The sequence below is a fragment of the Mytilus trossulus genome, chromosome 7, assembly GCF_036588685.1.
Source record: "Mytilus trossulus isolate FHL-02 chromosome 7, PNRI_Mtr1.1.1.hap1, whole genome shotgun sequence".
Classification (NCBI taxonomy): domain Eukaryota; kingdom Metazoa; phylum Mollusca; class Bivalvia; order Mytilida; family Mytilidae; genus Mytilus; species Mytilus trossulus.
In genome coordinates this window covers 81563261-81578481 of record NC_086379.1, presented here as the reverse complement: position 1 = coordinate 81578481, position 15221 = coordinate 81563261, and the positions used below count along the sequence as shown (strand labels likewise).

The window sequence follows — 15221 nt, the reverse complement described above, 5'->3', positions numbered from 1 at the left end:
GGTTGATGCACACCAGTGCACAATGAAGAATAATATTTTTTAAAGGTAGAATATTCCAGAAGGTTTTGTCAATGTTAGCAACTGCCTTTGTATAATGAACTATATCTATATAATGTGAGTATATTTTATTTGAAATAGAAAATTGTCAATGCCGAATGTATGCTTATGATGTGTGTATATGAAGATTTGATTTCTAAAACAATGTACATAATTTGTTTAAATGCAATGTGGAGGAAGGAACATAATTAGAACACATCAACCAAGGAAACGTACACATGATTAACTCTAATAACAAGAACGAATGATTGTAAAAAGTACCCGGAAGTACAGAAACCAATGAAATATTGATTATACCCATGCCATCGAGCAATATCATAAATAAAACAAGTGTTTATTAATTGAAAAATTTATACTTCACATAAAATCATTGAAGCGATAAACTCGTTAACTGGTATAGCAGTGGATTATAACTTTAAATTCACTGTTTAACTACAACATAAATTAAAATAAACATTAATAGTACCTTAAAATATTTTGTGGACTTACAATTTTCAAATTAGTTTAAAATGTACACTACTAGGCTGATATATTTTGAGGTGTTAATTCACCACTTTTGCTGAGGTTACATTGAAATTATGACAGCTTTTATACAAATAAAATATTTTCATAGAGTCAATATGTCTGTAGCGTGTCAAATTTCTTAAGAATCCGTTATTTTTAATATTTTGATATTTTTAAAAATCCAACCGTTCATACATTTTGTTTGATTTAAAAATTAGATGACCTCGTCCAGTAACAGTTTAACAATCACTTGAATTATTTTTCACGAGTGTGTAAAGAAATGCAATTTAACCTGTGTTCATCTTATGACTTATTTTCATGTTCAGGATTTAGATATATATAACAGGCTAAATTATTCATATAAGGATCTTTAAAAAAAACTACACTTTTCAGGTATAATTTTGTTATATCTATATAAAAAATCAATCTTTATTTTAAAAGTATGAGATCAACTAGTACAAATACTCCTCTTCGATGCGGCACTTGAATTAATGTGTGGGTCATGAATGTTTTGGTGAAGAAGGACAAAATAATTTGAACAAATAATAAGTAAAATAGTAAATCTACAAGAAAGGAATTATTAACATTATAATTTTTCATGTATCTCCTAGCCATCAGATACATTTTGTTTAAAGATAACCTGCGACAATTTTTTTAGCAAATAGTTCCTTTCAATGTATTTTGGCGTATGCTTTTGTTGCAGTTCAGTTCAGTTGTCTCGTTGTTTTACTTTTATAGTTGATCTGTGTCCTTTGTTTCAGTTTGAACTCCAGATATGTTTTCACTTATCATGAATTGATTGAGCAGTGATATACTACTAATAACTTCATTTAACAATTATTGGTTACTATATATTGGTTAAAAAATTCTATACACAAAGGACAAATAACATTCGTTCATAAATAAAACCTTAATTGTTTCAAAAAAAACCCGACCGTTCCATATACAAATATTTATCAGATGTGAATTAAGTTAGCAGAATACCATTGATTTTTATTTATTTATTTGAATGCAGTAATAAGCTAAATGTCTGTCTTGAATGGTATTAACCATATGTGGAATTTAAAAAATTCTAAAGAACATCTAGACAATTTTGGATCCTCAGTGCTCAAAAGAGGGACGAAAGATACCAAAGTGACAGTCAAACTCATAAAGGTTAAAAAAAAAAAAACTGGCAACGCCATGGCTAAAAGAAAAAGACAAACTGACAAACAATAGTTCACATGACACAACATAGAAATTAAAGAATAAACAACACGAACCCCACCAAAAACGAGTGGTGATCTCAGGTGCTCCGGAAGGGTAAGCAGATCCTGTTCCACATGTGGCACCCGTCGTGTTGCTTATGTGATTACAAATCCGGTAGGTCACATTCATGAAAGGGAAGGGGATTGTAGTTACGACGTAAGGAACATATCCGATATCATTTGTGAAACGGTTATTCCATAAAGGTCAACCAACTCGGATGGCGTAAAATTTACAAAGGGATGATTTTAACTTCACCATTTGAAACTCTTGGTTTAATAGCTTCCTTTTGAGCAGCAACCCTCTATAAAGAAAATCATGATAAGAAATACAAGCACGGGAATATCGTATACATTAGGAGATACATACCCTTTATGCAGGTGCTGCTGGAATGTTGCTACTTAGAAATGGAAAGTTCACATTTGGAAAGCTGAAATCATCTCTTTTGTCGTAAAGTTTTGTTTTCAACCGACCCTCATTTCTAGATGTAAGTCAAGATATGAAGCCGACTTAACTGTAATTGTAGTATCTTGTATCTCTAGTTCGATGGGATAGATACGTTCCACATAGTCACCAAATTTTGAATTATTTAGTGAAAGACCATCATCTATATAGTGAAAGGTAGAGTTAAAGGATATTGCTAACTTCTTATCTTTCTTCATAAGAAGTTCCCGCATGAAGTCCGCCTCATAATAATAAAGAAACAAGTCGGCAAGTAGTTGGGCACAGTTTGTTACCATTAGAATGCCGATAGTCTGTTGAAAAACACGTCCTTCGAACGTAACAAATATGTAGTCAATCAAGAAATCGAGGATCTTGATAATATCAGTTTCAGAGATTTTTTTGTTTGAAACAGAGTGATCCTTTAAAACGTAGGATTTATTCCTCCCTTGGACAGGATACTTGTATCTACGTTGGCGATTCTTTTTAATGAAGCAAAGCAATACCAACTCTTTCAATTTGTCTTTTAGTTTGGAACGTGGAATACTTGTGTAAAAAGTAGAAAAGTCAAATGTTTTAATACTGTTACAAGATGAAAGAGAGTTATATTGTATGTACTCTAAAAGATCTTTGTAATTTTTAAGTATCCACATCTGATTCACGCCACCTCAAGAATAGGCAATTTCACAAAACTTCGAAGCCCGTCTTTGATTGCTGATAACTTTGTACTTGTTTGGCTTTATAAAATTTTGATTTGAACGTTACTGATGAGTCTTATGTAGACGAAACGCGCGTCTGTCGTACTAAATTATAATCATAGTACCTCTTATTTACACGATTTACAACACTGGGTCTATGCCACTGCTGTTTGAAGATTCTTCCCCGAGGGTATCACCAGACCAGTATTCAACATTTTGGTGTTTACATGAATATCAATATCGTGGTCATTTTTATGAATTTCCTGTTTACAAACTTTGAATTTTTCAAAAAAACTAAGGATTTCCTTACAATAAGTATAGATCACCTTAGCCGTATTTTGCACAATGTTTTGATATTTCGGATACTCAATGCTCTTCAACTTTGTATTTGATTATAAATATTTTGATTTAAGCGTCACTGATGAGTCTTATGTAGACGAAACTCGCGTCTGGCGTACTAAATTATAATCCTGGTACCTTTGATACCTATTTAATTTCGGTCTATATCTGAAATCCATTCTTACTAACTTTTAACCCTGTATACCAACATTCCCCATGTGAAATTATAAAATTGTTTTGAATAAACATTGAACGACAAAAATTTTCCAATGTGACGTTAACATTTTTTTACGTCAGACAGAAGAAGCAATGAATGTGTTCTATAATTTCATAGGTGATTTTGTGCATTTTTGTTAATGATTGTTTGTTTTAAGATTGTAATACAGTGATAACTGCTGTTGCCATATTTTGACTATTTTATTTGATATATTTGTTTTATCTGTATATACTAAATTTAGTCCTGGTATCTATGATGAGTTTATTTTGTTCACGCAACGTTTTAGGTTTAACGGTATTTGATAAGACTGTCGTACAAGTGAGAGGGTACGCGCGATAAAACCAGGTTCAATGCACCAGTTTATACATTTGAAAATGCCTGTACCAAGTCAGGAATATCACAGTTGCTGTCCAATCGTTTGATGTGGTTTGTCATTTGATTAGGGACGTTCCGATTGAATTTTTCTCGGAGTTCAGTATTTTTGTGATTTTACATTTTCATACCTCAGAATGACAGTATAATTTTACAAATCATCATAAGCTTATTAAAAGTGATAAAAACGCGTAGGATTCAATAGACAAAAGTCTACATCACTTTGAACAGAAAATAAGCCTTAAGTAATCGTCAATTTAATATATAACACATAGATACATAGCAAAATGGTAACTAAAAATGATGCGAAAACTCTCATTTGATTATTAACACGGCAGTGTTATAAAGTGCGTTAAAGGGATTCCAAGTTAAGCAAAGATCGAATTCACTTACAAGATTAACTTGAACTTTTTCATGTCTGTATTATACTTGATGTACTTGTCCATTATATCTTGTTCATTTGTGTTATAACAAATATCATCATAGATAACTATATTTTGTACATATGCCAGACGCGCGTTTCGTCTACAAAAGTCTCATCAGTGACGCTCGAATCCAAAAAAGTTAAAAAGGCCAAAAAAGTAAAAGTTAAAGAGCATTGATAACCAAAATTCCTAAACGTTTTGCCAAATCCAGCTAAGGTAATATGTTCCTCAGGTTGAAAACCTTAGTATTTAAAAAATTCAAAATTTTGTAAACAGTTAATTTATAAATATAACCATATCAATGATAAATAATGTCACAAAAGTGCTGACTACTGGGCTGGTGATACCCTCGGGGAAATAAATCTCCATCAGCAGTGGCATCGACCTAGCGGTTGTAAATAAACTCATCATAGATACCAGGACTAAATATTGTACATACGCCAGATAAGTGCAACTTGAGCATATTTTCAAATATTTCTTCACTCTTTGATTATTATTTTTTTCGGGATTGACTGTCACAATACAATGTTTTTTTATTTTTATTAATGCATCTACTATGGACAATTAAAAAAAGCGTTCTATTATTTATAGATATACAAATAAGTGGCAAGAGTGCCAATGACACAACTCTAAATTCATGTGAAAGTAAACGAAAACCCTTGCTTCTTTTATTCTTCTATACCCAATGTTGTCAATTTCATTCGATTTACAGGAAACGTCAGTGTTTAGAAGATACAGTTTTTTGTTTCAATATCAATATATTAATGATCTTTTTGTCATCCTTTGAATGATATTAGCCATCTAATCAATTCAAAAGTTGAAAAATACGTCAATTGCCTTGTTTATGATATTTTATTCCTGAAAAACAATATGTTGTAGATTTTTGTATAAACATATATTTATATATCTTCTTGTACTACTTTCCAGAGGATGCAGATAACAGCTAGTCATGTGGACGTTGTTCAGAAGACGAGGAAATTGTGTTGTGATATGTCTCATTACATTCTTTATGTTTGTGTCTTTCCTTTTGCAAACACAACAACAGTTCAATGGTATATTATATTGAGTAGTAATCCTATTTTATCAGGTCTATGATAAATGTATATTCAGCTTTTGTGAAGTTTAGTATTCAACTATCATTTTTTTTTCTTAAAAGTCATAACAAACCTATGCATATGCTTTTTATAACTAAATGGATAGTTTTCATTAAACAACTTATATACATATACTTTTTTCTGAGGATTTTTTTTTAATTTGTCCACATTAAGAAGAAGTTTACTTTATTTTAATTGCTTGCTTCCAGGAAGCAATTCGCCGACATATTTTCCGTATGCATAGTGACCCGAGCGTAACCCTTCTCGTAAAAATCCGGTGACCACAATACGCATGAATCTGTCATTGAAATAAACAAATATCTGATTATACATGTTAAACACGTGCTCAATACCCATGCTTTTTGTGATTTGTTTACTATAAGGTGACAATCAGTCACACTCGGCTTCAAAACACGGCATTTAATGAGCAGCCATATTTGTTAAATCATAACAAACAGAGAGAAAAAAAAATTGACGATTATATGATATATTTACGGAAATAATGATAAAATCGAGCACATAGGTTTATATTTTTTTTCCCTTTAAAACGTTTTCTACTAACTAGTTTTGCTTGTTCTAGAAATAGTTTTAGTGGATGTTTTGTTTTTTCGTTGTAATATTATGTTTAAACACTTTTTAATTCAAACGTGCACGCAAGTTTGAGTCAAGTGAATTTCACATGAATCTCAAATGATTTTTTTTCAGCTTAAATGTGCTTATACACGTTACTCTTGCGGAAATAGTTTTATGGGTTCCACAAGAAACTCCAGTGAAATGTATCATGTGTAATTCAAGTGAACTTAACAAATTTTATTTTCATTATTATTACAAAATTTAAATGTCATTCAAAACAACAATCTTTTTCAAGTTTATGTGAATTTCAAAAAAATTTGAATTGCTCGTGCAATTCACACGAGTTTTGAACTGTTACACTTGGGTTGCATGTTTAAGCACGTGGAACTCTTGTAATTTAATTTAAATTGTATACATGTACTGTATTAATATAAGTGATTACACCACTTCCCATATAAAAATAAAACATGATTTTTCAAAATATTCATTCCTGCCACATTCTATATATGCCCTGTACTAATCAGTGTTCTTCATGGTTGCTATCAGTCATATTTCATTTTCTTGTTTATTGTGTATTTGTTAAGTAGGCCGGTTTTTTTTTTGGTGTTGTGTAAGTATCTTTTATAACTAACTATACTGTATGTATTTTGGCTCTTGTTGAGGGTCGTACGGTGACCTATTGCTGGTTTAATCACTTCATTTGAATTATTTTTTATCTGGTTTTAAAATAGTGGCAAGAAATGATATTTATGTTGTTTATTATTTATAATAAACATTTGTAATCATACAATCCACAATGTTCATACCTATATCCATTCTATGCTAATTGATATAGGAAGATGGGGTGTGAGAGCCAATGAGACAACTCTCCATCCAAATAACAATTTATAAAAAGTAAACCATTATAGGTCAATGTATAGCCTTCAACACGGAGCCTTGGCTCACACTGAACAACAAGCCATAAAGGGCCCCCAAATTACTAGTGAAAAACATTCAAAGGGATAAAACAAACGGTATAATCTATATAAAAAATGAGAAACATACCATATAAAGCTTGTTATAATTTTATAATATTGTCTTTTTCTAAGTGTTTTAACGCACAACTAGATTTTCCTTGATCCCTATATCAAAAAGTCTAGTAAAACAAAAAAAATTCCAGATACCTTTGAATCATAAGCCTCGGTCTTACCTTTCCGGATAGCTCGAACGGAAGCCTAACGGATAACTTTTTTCAATCCGTTCACATTCGTTCAACATCCATTGTATACGTTAGGCGTCCGTCCATATCCGTTGCATGTCCGTTAAGCGTACGTTTTATCCGTCGACGTCCGTTCTGTCCGGTAAATAATTTTGAGCATGTTCAAAACTTTGAACGGACGTCCAACGGATGAAATGTCCGTTGGAAGTCCGTTAGGCGTCCGTTTGTACGGTACTCGTCCGTTTCATTTCCGTTTTGTATCCGTTACGTATCCGTTATACATCCGTTGGAGGTCTGGTAGATAAATTCACCAACGGACTTCTAACGGACGTCTAACGTATAAAATGGATGTTGAACGAATGTGAAACGAACTTTTACCGGAATTGTAACTGATAAAACGGACGATGACTGAATCTGAAACGAATAAATGCCAAATGAAAATTTCTCGTCAGAAATGCCAAGTAGATTTCTTATGGTTCATGTATTCTTATTATTCATAATCGATCTTAGAATAAGGGTACATTTTTACAATCAATCAGCTGTTATTCAGGTCAGACACTGCCCTTTAGCGGCATTTTGAAGAACAAACCAAAACCAGTTACACAGAACAATTTCAATATTAATGCGATGTACATGTTTTATCATTGTCGCCTTTAATTTTTTCTTATATCTTGTTACGACCATCCGTTTTATCCAGTACGTTTCCGTTAGGTGTCCGTTTTATGCGGTACTCGTCCGTTGGATGTACGTTTGACATCCGTTCTGTCCGGTACGTCTCCGTTTCTCATCCGTTGCATATCCGTTGCATGTCCGTTATCGTTCGTTAAGCGTCCGTTTTAGTTGGTCAGTACATCAAAGGACTTCCAACGGATAAAAATTTTGTCAACGGACAACTTTTATTTTCATCCGTTAGGCGTCCGTTCGTCTTATCCGGTAAAGTGTGACCGAGGCTTTATACAATGATATAATGAAACAATGATAAAATGATAAATATATCAAAACACAAAATTCATTGCATGTATATATCAATATGTTAAATACATTCTAATGTTTAAATTCTTTTCCAGTTCATCCATTTGATGGTAATGTGTTAAACGTCAGTAGAAAAGCGACAGGACATTCAATTCCAAAACCTCTTCCGCAAACAATCACATTATCAACTTCATCACCGGTTGTTGAAACAGAAAAGCACGAGGTCAAGTTTAGAAGACCAATAGCACGAAACAAATCTCCTCAATCACCATCGCCAACTTCAATCATGTGTCTAGTCCTCACAACACATAATACTTTACTCTCCAAAGCTAAAGCTGTGAATGATACATGGGGAAAACGTTGTAACAAGACTATTTTCTTCACTAATAGACCAAGTACACTACCGAATGTTGTTTACCTAGATTTAGCTAAAGATGGTAGAAAACATCTAACAGATAAAGTTGTTCGGATATTTGATTATGTACATACACATTTTACAGAATATGATTGGTTTTTAAAAGCTGATGATGACACATATGTTATTTTGGAAAACTTAAGACATCTCTTATCATACTTTAAAAGTAACGAACCAGTGTATTTGGGTCAAAACTATAAACTGTACACTAAACAAGGGTATCATAGTGGTGGTGCAGGATATGTCCTGAGTAAGGAAGCTTTAAATAAACTCATGTTTGGGATTAAATATAAAGACTGTCCTAAAGATGGCAAAGATGAAGATGTGGATATTGGAAAGTGTTTGGACAGCCAAGGTGTTCCTGTATATGATACAACAGATAAATTTAAACGAGAAACATTCCATGGTGGAACTATGGAGGACCATATGGTTGGACCATTATCCGATTTACTAAAGAATTATCCTAGTACACCGTCCAAAACGGTAATAAATAATATAATACTTAGTATACGTTTGTTATGTTCATAGAACTTACATATTGCGTTCATTAAGTGAAACAAAAGAAACTTTACAAAAGGTGATAAGCTTTGAACAAAAAAGTCATGCATATTCATTTTTTCCCCCAACGTAACAAAATCTTTATTGTATATTCATTATTCTTTTACATATTCTACATAACATACAAGCAAAACAAATGTAAAATAAATAAGACTTACTAAAACATAAAAGCATAGTTGCTAATAACTTATTTAACCGTAGTGTCCAATTAACGGTTTTGTGATATAATGATTTAATGGAGATTAACAATGGGATAATGCAGAGATAGCAGGAGAAATTTCTCTTACTTTATGTTTGTCCCTTAGATTTGTTACCTCTCAGTCGATTAAGAAGATTGGAATATCGGCTAAAAAAGAAAAAGAACACCAGTCAAATAGTATTACAAAAAAAAACTACACAAAAACGAAAGACAGAGCAACACGAATCTAACTAAAAACTTGTAGTGATTGCAGGTCCTCTTGAAGGGCATGGAGATCCTTCTCCACATGTGGAAACTGCCGTTTTACTCAAGTTAGTACAAGCCCGATTAAAAATCTATTTCGGTAAATCACATTATAAAAAGGAGGTACAATTCTGTTCTATCATTTATCTCAAGTTTGATGGAATCTAGTAGTAAGAGAACTAAATTTAACAGGAATATCGTAGAGCAAAAGATATATGCAAAATTTGACTAAAGGCCGTTAAACGAATGAATTGAAGGATTGAAATAAAATGAAAATGAATATATAGATAATGCAATGTCGTATCATAACTTATCAGACAACTATCGAGCTAGCTATCCATCACGGCGTTTGAACTTTGCAAGATAGTTGTGTATCAATTACAATAATATCCCAATATTTATATCAACCATAGACCAAATGAAACAGCAATCTAATTGAAATATAGATCTCCGATTTCGTTATACATATGTAGTAACGTAGTATAACGAAATTGGAGATCTATATTTCAATTAGATTGAATGAAACAGATGTTGGGAAACAATAACTCATCGTACGACATTCAACAATGTCCAAACCCGTTCTGCATAGAACGTTTTAAAACAAATATGTATAACCAAATAATAAACAAACCAAAGGGAAACAAATTGCCTGATCTACTGAACCCAATAGATCAAAATAAAAACTAAAGCACAAAAAAACAGACTGAAAAAAGTCCTGTAACACATATAATTTTTAATGAAATTGTTTTAAAAGTTTAAGGTAGATCACAAGTATAGACTTTTCGAGACCGATTTTTCGTATAATTTGCCAAAATGAAGGTTTTATTATGTTTTTTCATAAAAATATCATAAAAAGTATTGGTTAACCGGGCTATTATTCAAGCTATGAGTCGTTTAAAATTGCCTTAATTTGGTTAGATTGTTCCAGAAAATACACATTTTTGTTTTAAGAAAATAAAAAGAAAATGGTGTCACCGAATTCTTTTTCTTGCTACAAGTAAATGGAAAAAAGTGTGAACTCCCCTTAAATGGGTTATTTAAAAAAATACTTCTAAAAACAAACAAAAATTATATTTGTTTATATATTTTGAATAAGTCAATAAATAACCAAGTTTTTATTATATTAATAGACAGTCTAATCATTTAATGGCAAATCTGTCTCCAAATTTGCAGATTTGGGCAAATAAATAGATTGATTTTGTTCTTTGATTGTACAATCTAAGATTGCGGTAAACCATGAATTAACCTTTAAGATGAAAACAATATCAAGTGATACAATTTGACACGCTAGTGTTAAAAAAATACTATAAGCGAAACCAACAGACCCGTACTCTTGACATGACTCAATGAGATTTATCACATGATGTGTGCTTAATATAAACAATATGAATGGCACCTCAAGCGAGTCAGGACAGTGAACAGACTAGTATCCCTAGTATTTGTATCTGTCTTGTCATTTGGAAGTTATAAATTGTATTGATGGACTTTGTATACTTTGTTTTTGTGTTTTGGTAGTAATAAGTCTTATTATATTATTGTGTCATCTGTCAAAAGCAATATCAGGCATTATCTCGTCTTTCGTATTAAAAAAAATCTAGATAGAAATGCATAACTTTTCAAATTGTTTTCCTTCTCCAAAGTTTTACATGTCCATTTGTATTATTTTACATTTGTGATTTCCTTATTAAAGTTTAATGTCATTCGCATATTCACATACTTGGTTTACTATCGTTTATTACTTTAAAACTTAAACTATTTCGTCGTTGAGCACTAAATATATCTCGTGAGTAACCAGTGTAGAATCGTGAACATCAGTATTAACCAATGGTGCTTGTGATCTCCGACACAGCACCTAGGAGTTACAAAGGTTTTATTCATCGGTAAAATAGACTCTTATGCAATTAATTTGTATCAATGGTAATGATTGGAAGACAGTTAGCGTAAAATTCTCTATCTCCTTGTCTGTAACTAAGGAAGCCGACATTTTGAAATGCTGAATGTGTTGACATGTCATTTCTACAATAATAAGCCCAAAAACTCTCATATTGCACCTACAAATCTTCTTTTTATCAAATTTTATACCATTTCGAAGCGGCGCAGAAGCAAGAATACCCCCGGTGTTTATGGTTGACTCCGGAAGTATACCTATGACGTCACTTAGTGTAGGGACCAAAGAAGATAACATCTTTTCGCGGAATTTTCGTAATAGAAGATTTTACACTGAAATAATTATTGAAATTTAATTATGAACTTATTTTGCATTAGAATAGAGATAGATGTATTGTTTTTGAAGCTTTGCGGACGTCCATCGGTAGTTTTACTGTCTCAAATACCCGTTTAGTTTCCGCTACGCGTCGCCAGGTAAACTAAATTTTCGACAGTTAAACTACCGATGGACGTCCTTAAAGCTTCAAATCAACTACATTTATCTCTTAAATCCTCTCTAAGAAAAATTATATACCAAATATTATCTAGTGGTTTACTGACGAGAACTTCTCATTTCTAAATAGAAACATTCCATGAGCACCTGTATACGGGATATATATATCTTCCAATTGATGCGATATTCCCGTGCTTGTATTTCCTATCATGATTCTTGATAGAAAGTTGCTTCTTACAAGGAAGCTATTAAACGAAGAGTTGCAAATGGTGAAGTTGAAATCATCCCTTCGTAAATTTTACGGACGCCATCACGAGATGGTTGACTGTTATGGAAAAACTGTTTCACAGATGATATCGGATATGTTCCTTACGTCGTAACAACAATCTCCTTACCCTTCATTAATGTGACCTACCAAAATCGACTATATATTTATGACAATAAACATTGTTGTAATTTTTTTTTTACTTTTTTTTTTTATTCATATAAGTAAAAAAAAAAAATGTTTTACAACAATGTTTATTATCATTAATGAGTATTTATTCAAATCTTTGGCTAATATTACTGTATGTATGTTTGATGTGTTATGTACTTGTTGTAAATCTTAAAAATAATAAAAATTAAAAAAAAAATCGACTATTTACCAGATATGCTATAACATGAGCTACACGACGGATGCCACATGTGTTGCTTATTCTTTAGCTGCTTTCTATGTTGTGTCATGTGAACTATTGTTTGTCTGTTCAAAACTCGTAACTCGATGGAAAAAAAACAAAATCGGAGTAACAAACTAAAACGCATTAAAAATAAGAGGAGAATAACGACACATCACTCAAATGAACACACACAGAAACGGACTTAGCAATAGACAAAAACCGATGAGAATAACCAATATAACATCAGAACCAAATAAATGAATTTGGGATAGAAAACTCTTAAAACATAAAACACGTCTTAAAGTAATGTAAAATCAAACTCAAGTATAAGAGAAAACAAACGACACCACGTTAAAAAGATGCCATGATGTTGTTCAATATTCATTATCATATTATTATATGTATTCTTCCATCTTTTATAGTCTCAATGTTCAATAATTGATTCATAATAAATTAAAAATCTTTGTTTTACAGGGTAAGGACTGCTGTAGTACCAGTACAATAACCTTCCATTATGTCACACCGAAGATGATGTACATTTTGGATATATTTCTCTACCATTTGACAGTTTTTGGACGCAATTACAGCAGCAGTCAAAATGCTTTTGCTTTAGACCAATAACATTAAATGGTACAAATGAATTGAACTGTAGATTTTCTGCTGGTGTTTTTTCTCTGGTCGAATTGTTGTTCCTTTGACACATTTTCCATTTCCATTCTCAATGTTATCAAATGACGAAACAGGCGGAGTAATTGTACGGATTCGTGACATCGAGTGAAAAAGCAAAAGGAACCATGAGGAAACTCAAACGGAAAGATCCAAAGCAAAAAGCAAAAAACTATAAGCTCAAAAACATCAACCGAAAGAATAATGACTACTCATATGCCTCAATTGGTACGGTTTCTTTTCTTATGTAGAATATATATATTGGATAAAAAGGTTTCTAAAAATATGTGTGGTTATGCCATTGCAACACGTTTTGATTTATGACAAATTTAGTTTATCCGATTTTTATATTGAGGTGTACATTTACCAAAGTTTTCATACACTTGTGTGTCGTCAACATCGCGAGAAGATGAAAAAATATACAGATATACATATAAAAAAAAAGATACAGTTGGTTATTGAGTAAGAAAGCATTCTTAGAAATAATACAAAAGAAGGTATATGATATTTATAGTGTGTTAATTACATTTTTTTGATTGAGTAAAGCCTTCTAATGGATATTTTATCGTACGTTTTTCTATATTGTGATGTTATACTATTGTCTCAGACAAAGGGAGAAGGTTTTTGGTACCATTAATAGATTAGACCGTAGGTTATCCCGTTTAATGCTTTTTCACTAGTTATTTTGGGACCCTTTATAGATTGTCGTTTGGTGTAATCCAAGGTTCAGTGTTAAAGACAGTACCTTGACCTATAATGGTTTACTTGTATAATATAAAAAAGAAGATGTGGTATGATTGCCAATGAGACAACTATCCATAAAAGACAAAAATGACACAAACATTAACAAATATAGGTCACCATACGGCCTTCAACAATGAGCAAAGCCCATACCGCATAGTCAGCTATTAAAGGCCTCGATAAGACAATGTAAAACAATTCAAAAGAACACTAACGGCCTCATTTATGTAAAAAAATGAAAGATTGTTATATTGAGGGAGAATTGTCTCTTTGGCACTCATACCACATCTTCCGATATCTATATATGATGAAGTTATTCGTGCTTTTCGTCACTACGTCTGTTATTTACAATGTTTATAGCATATTAAAGCTGGGAAAACAAACTAACTCTTCAGTGTAGTTGAAACGCATTAAGCGAATTACATTAAACATGTTTGTATTGATTATCCCATGCCTGGTTATTGAATGAAAATATATTGTATAAACAATTACTATTAGGTTGTAATTCAAAATCAAAATTGTACATAAAACAAATAAATGTCGTTAGCTTTTTGTCTTGAATTTAGAAGAGTTCCTCAGTTATGACAAGATAAGTGAAATATACGAAAAAGCAAAAAACTGTAAAAAAAAAAAAATAATTAACTCGCATTGAGATTTGAAGCGACTGTTATTATCACTGTCTTAGACAATACCACTAAAGTCCATAAATCACCATAATGACCAGTTTATAAATAACTATTATGAAAGGCGTGTTCCCTTGGTATCTTTTCCTTTTTTTTGTTTACATTGTCACGGATGATTTTGTTTTCAAAGGGTCGTCTGGTGGCGAAGGAAATGAAGTTTTTTTTCTATTTATTCCGTCCTCTTTTATTTGCTCTTGCGTTCACTAGCAAGTTATAAAATGATAATACAATTGTGTTTTAGTATATAGTTTATAGTTTATTCAGAATAAAGTGATTTTGCATCTCTTATTTTTATTGAATGTTGTTATGTTGACTATCCAGTGTTTTCTTCTGCAACTCATCAGTAAATATAATCAAAACGTTTTAATGAATGAAAACAAAACAAAAATTGACCCAACAAAATGCAAAAAACAAATCCCCGAAAAATTCAGGGACATTTGATATAGAAATACGAACATCTGGCATAATTGTCAATCGTACCATATCTCTATACCTTTATATAAGGATGTTCACTGTAGGTCGCAGTACAAAATATTAGGATTCTA

At 31.8% G+C, this 15221-nt stretch overlaps 1 protein-coding gene across 1 annotated transcript; it reads left to right on the top strand.

Moving 5' to 3' along the window:
• On the top strand, positions 1-13538 carry LOC134725971 (glycoprotein-N-acetylgalactosamine 3-beta-galactosyltransferase 1-like). The gene is made up of 4 exons (XM_063590307.1): positions 1-114; positions 5226-5350; positions 8231-9033; positions 13061-13538. Exons 2-4 carry the CDS (start codon positions 5248-5250, stop codon positions 13205-13207), a joined length of 1053 nt encoding a protein of 350 aa, XP_063446377.1. The 5' UTR covers positions 1-114; positions 5226-5247; the 3' UTR covers positions 13208-13538.
• Positions 13539-15221: the final 1683 nt, after the last annotated feature.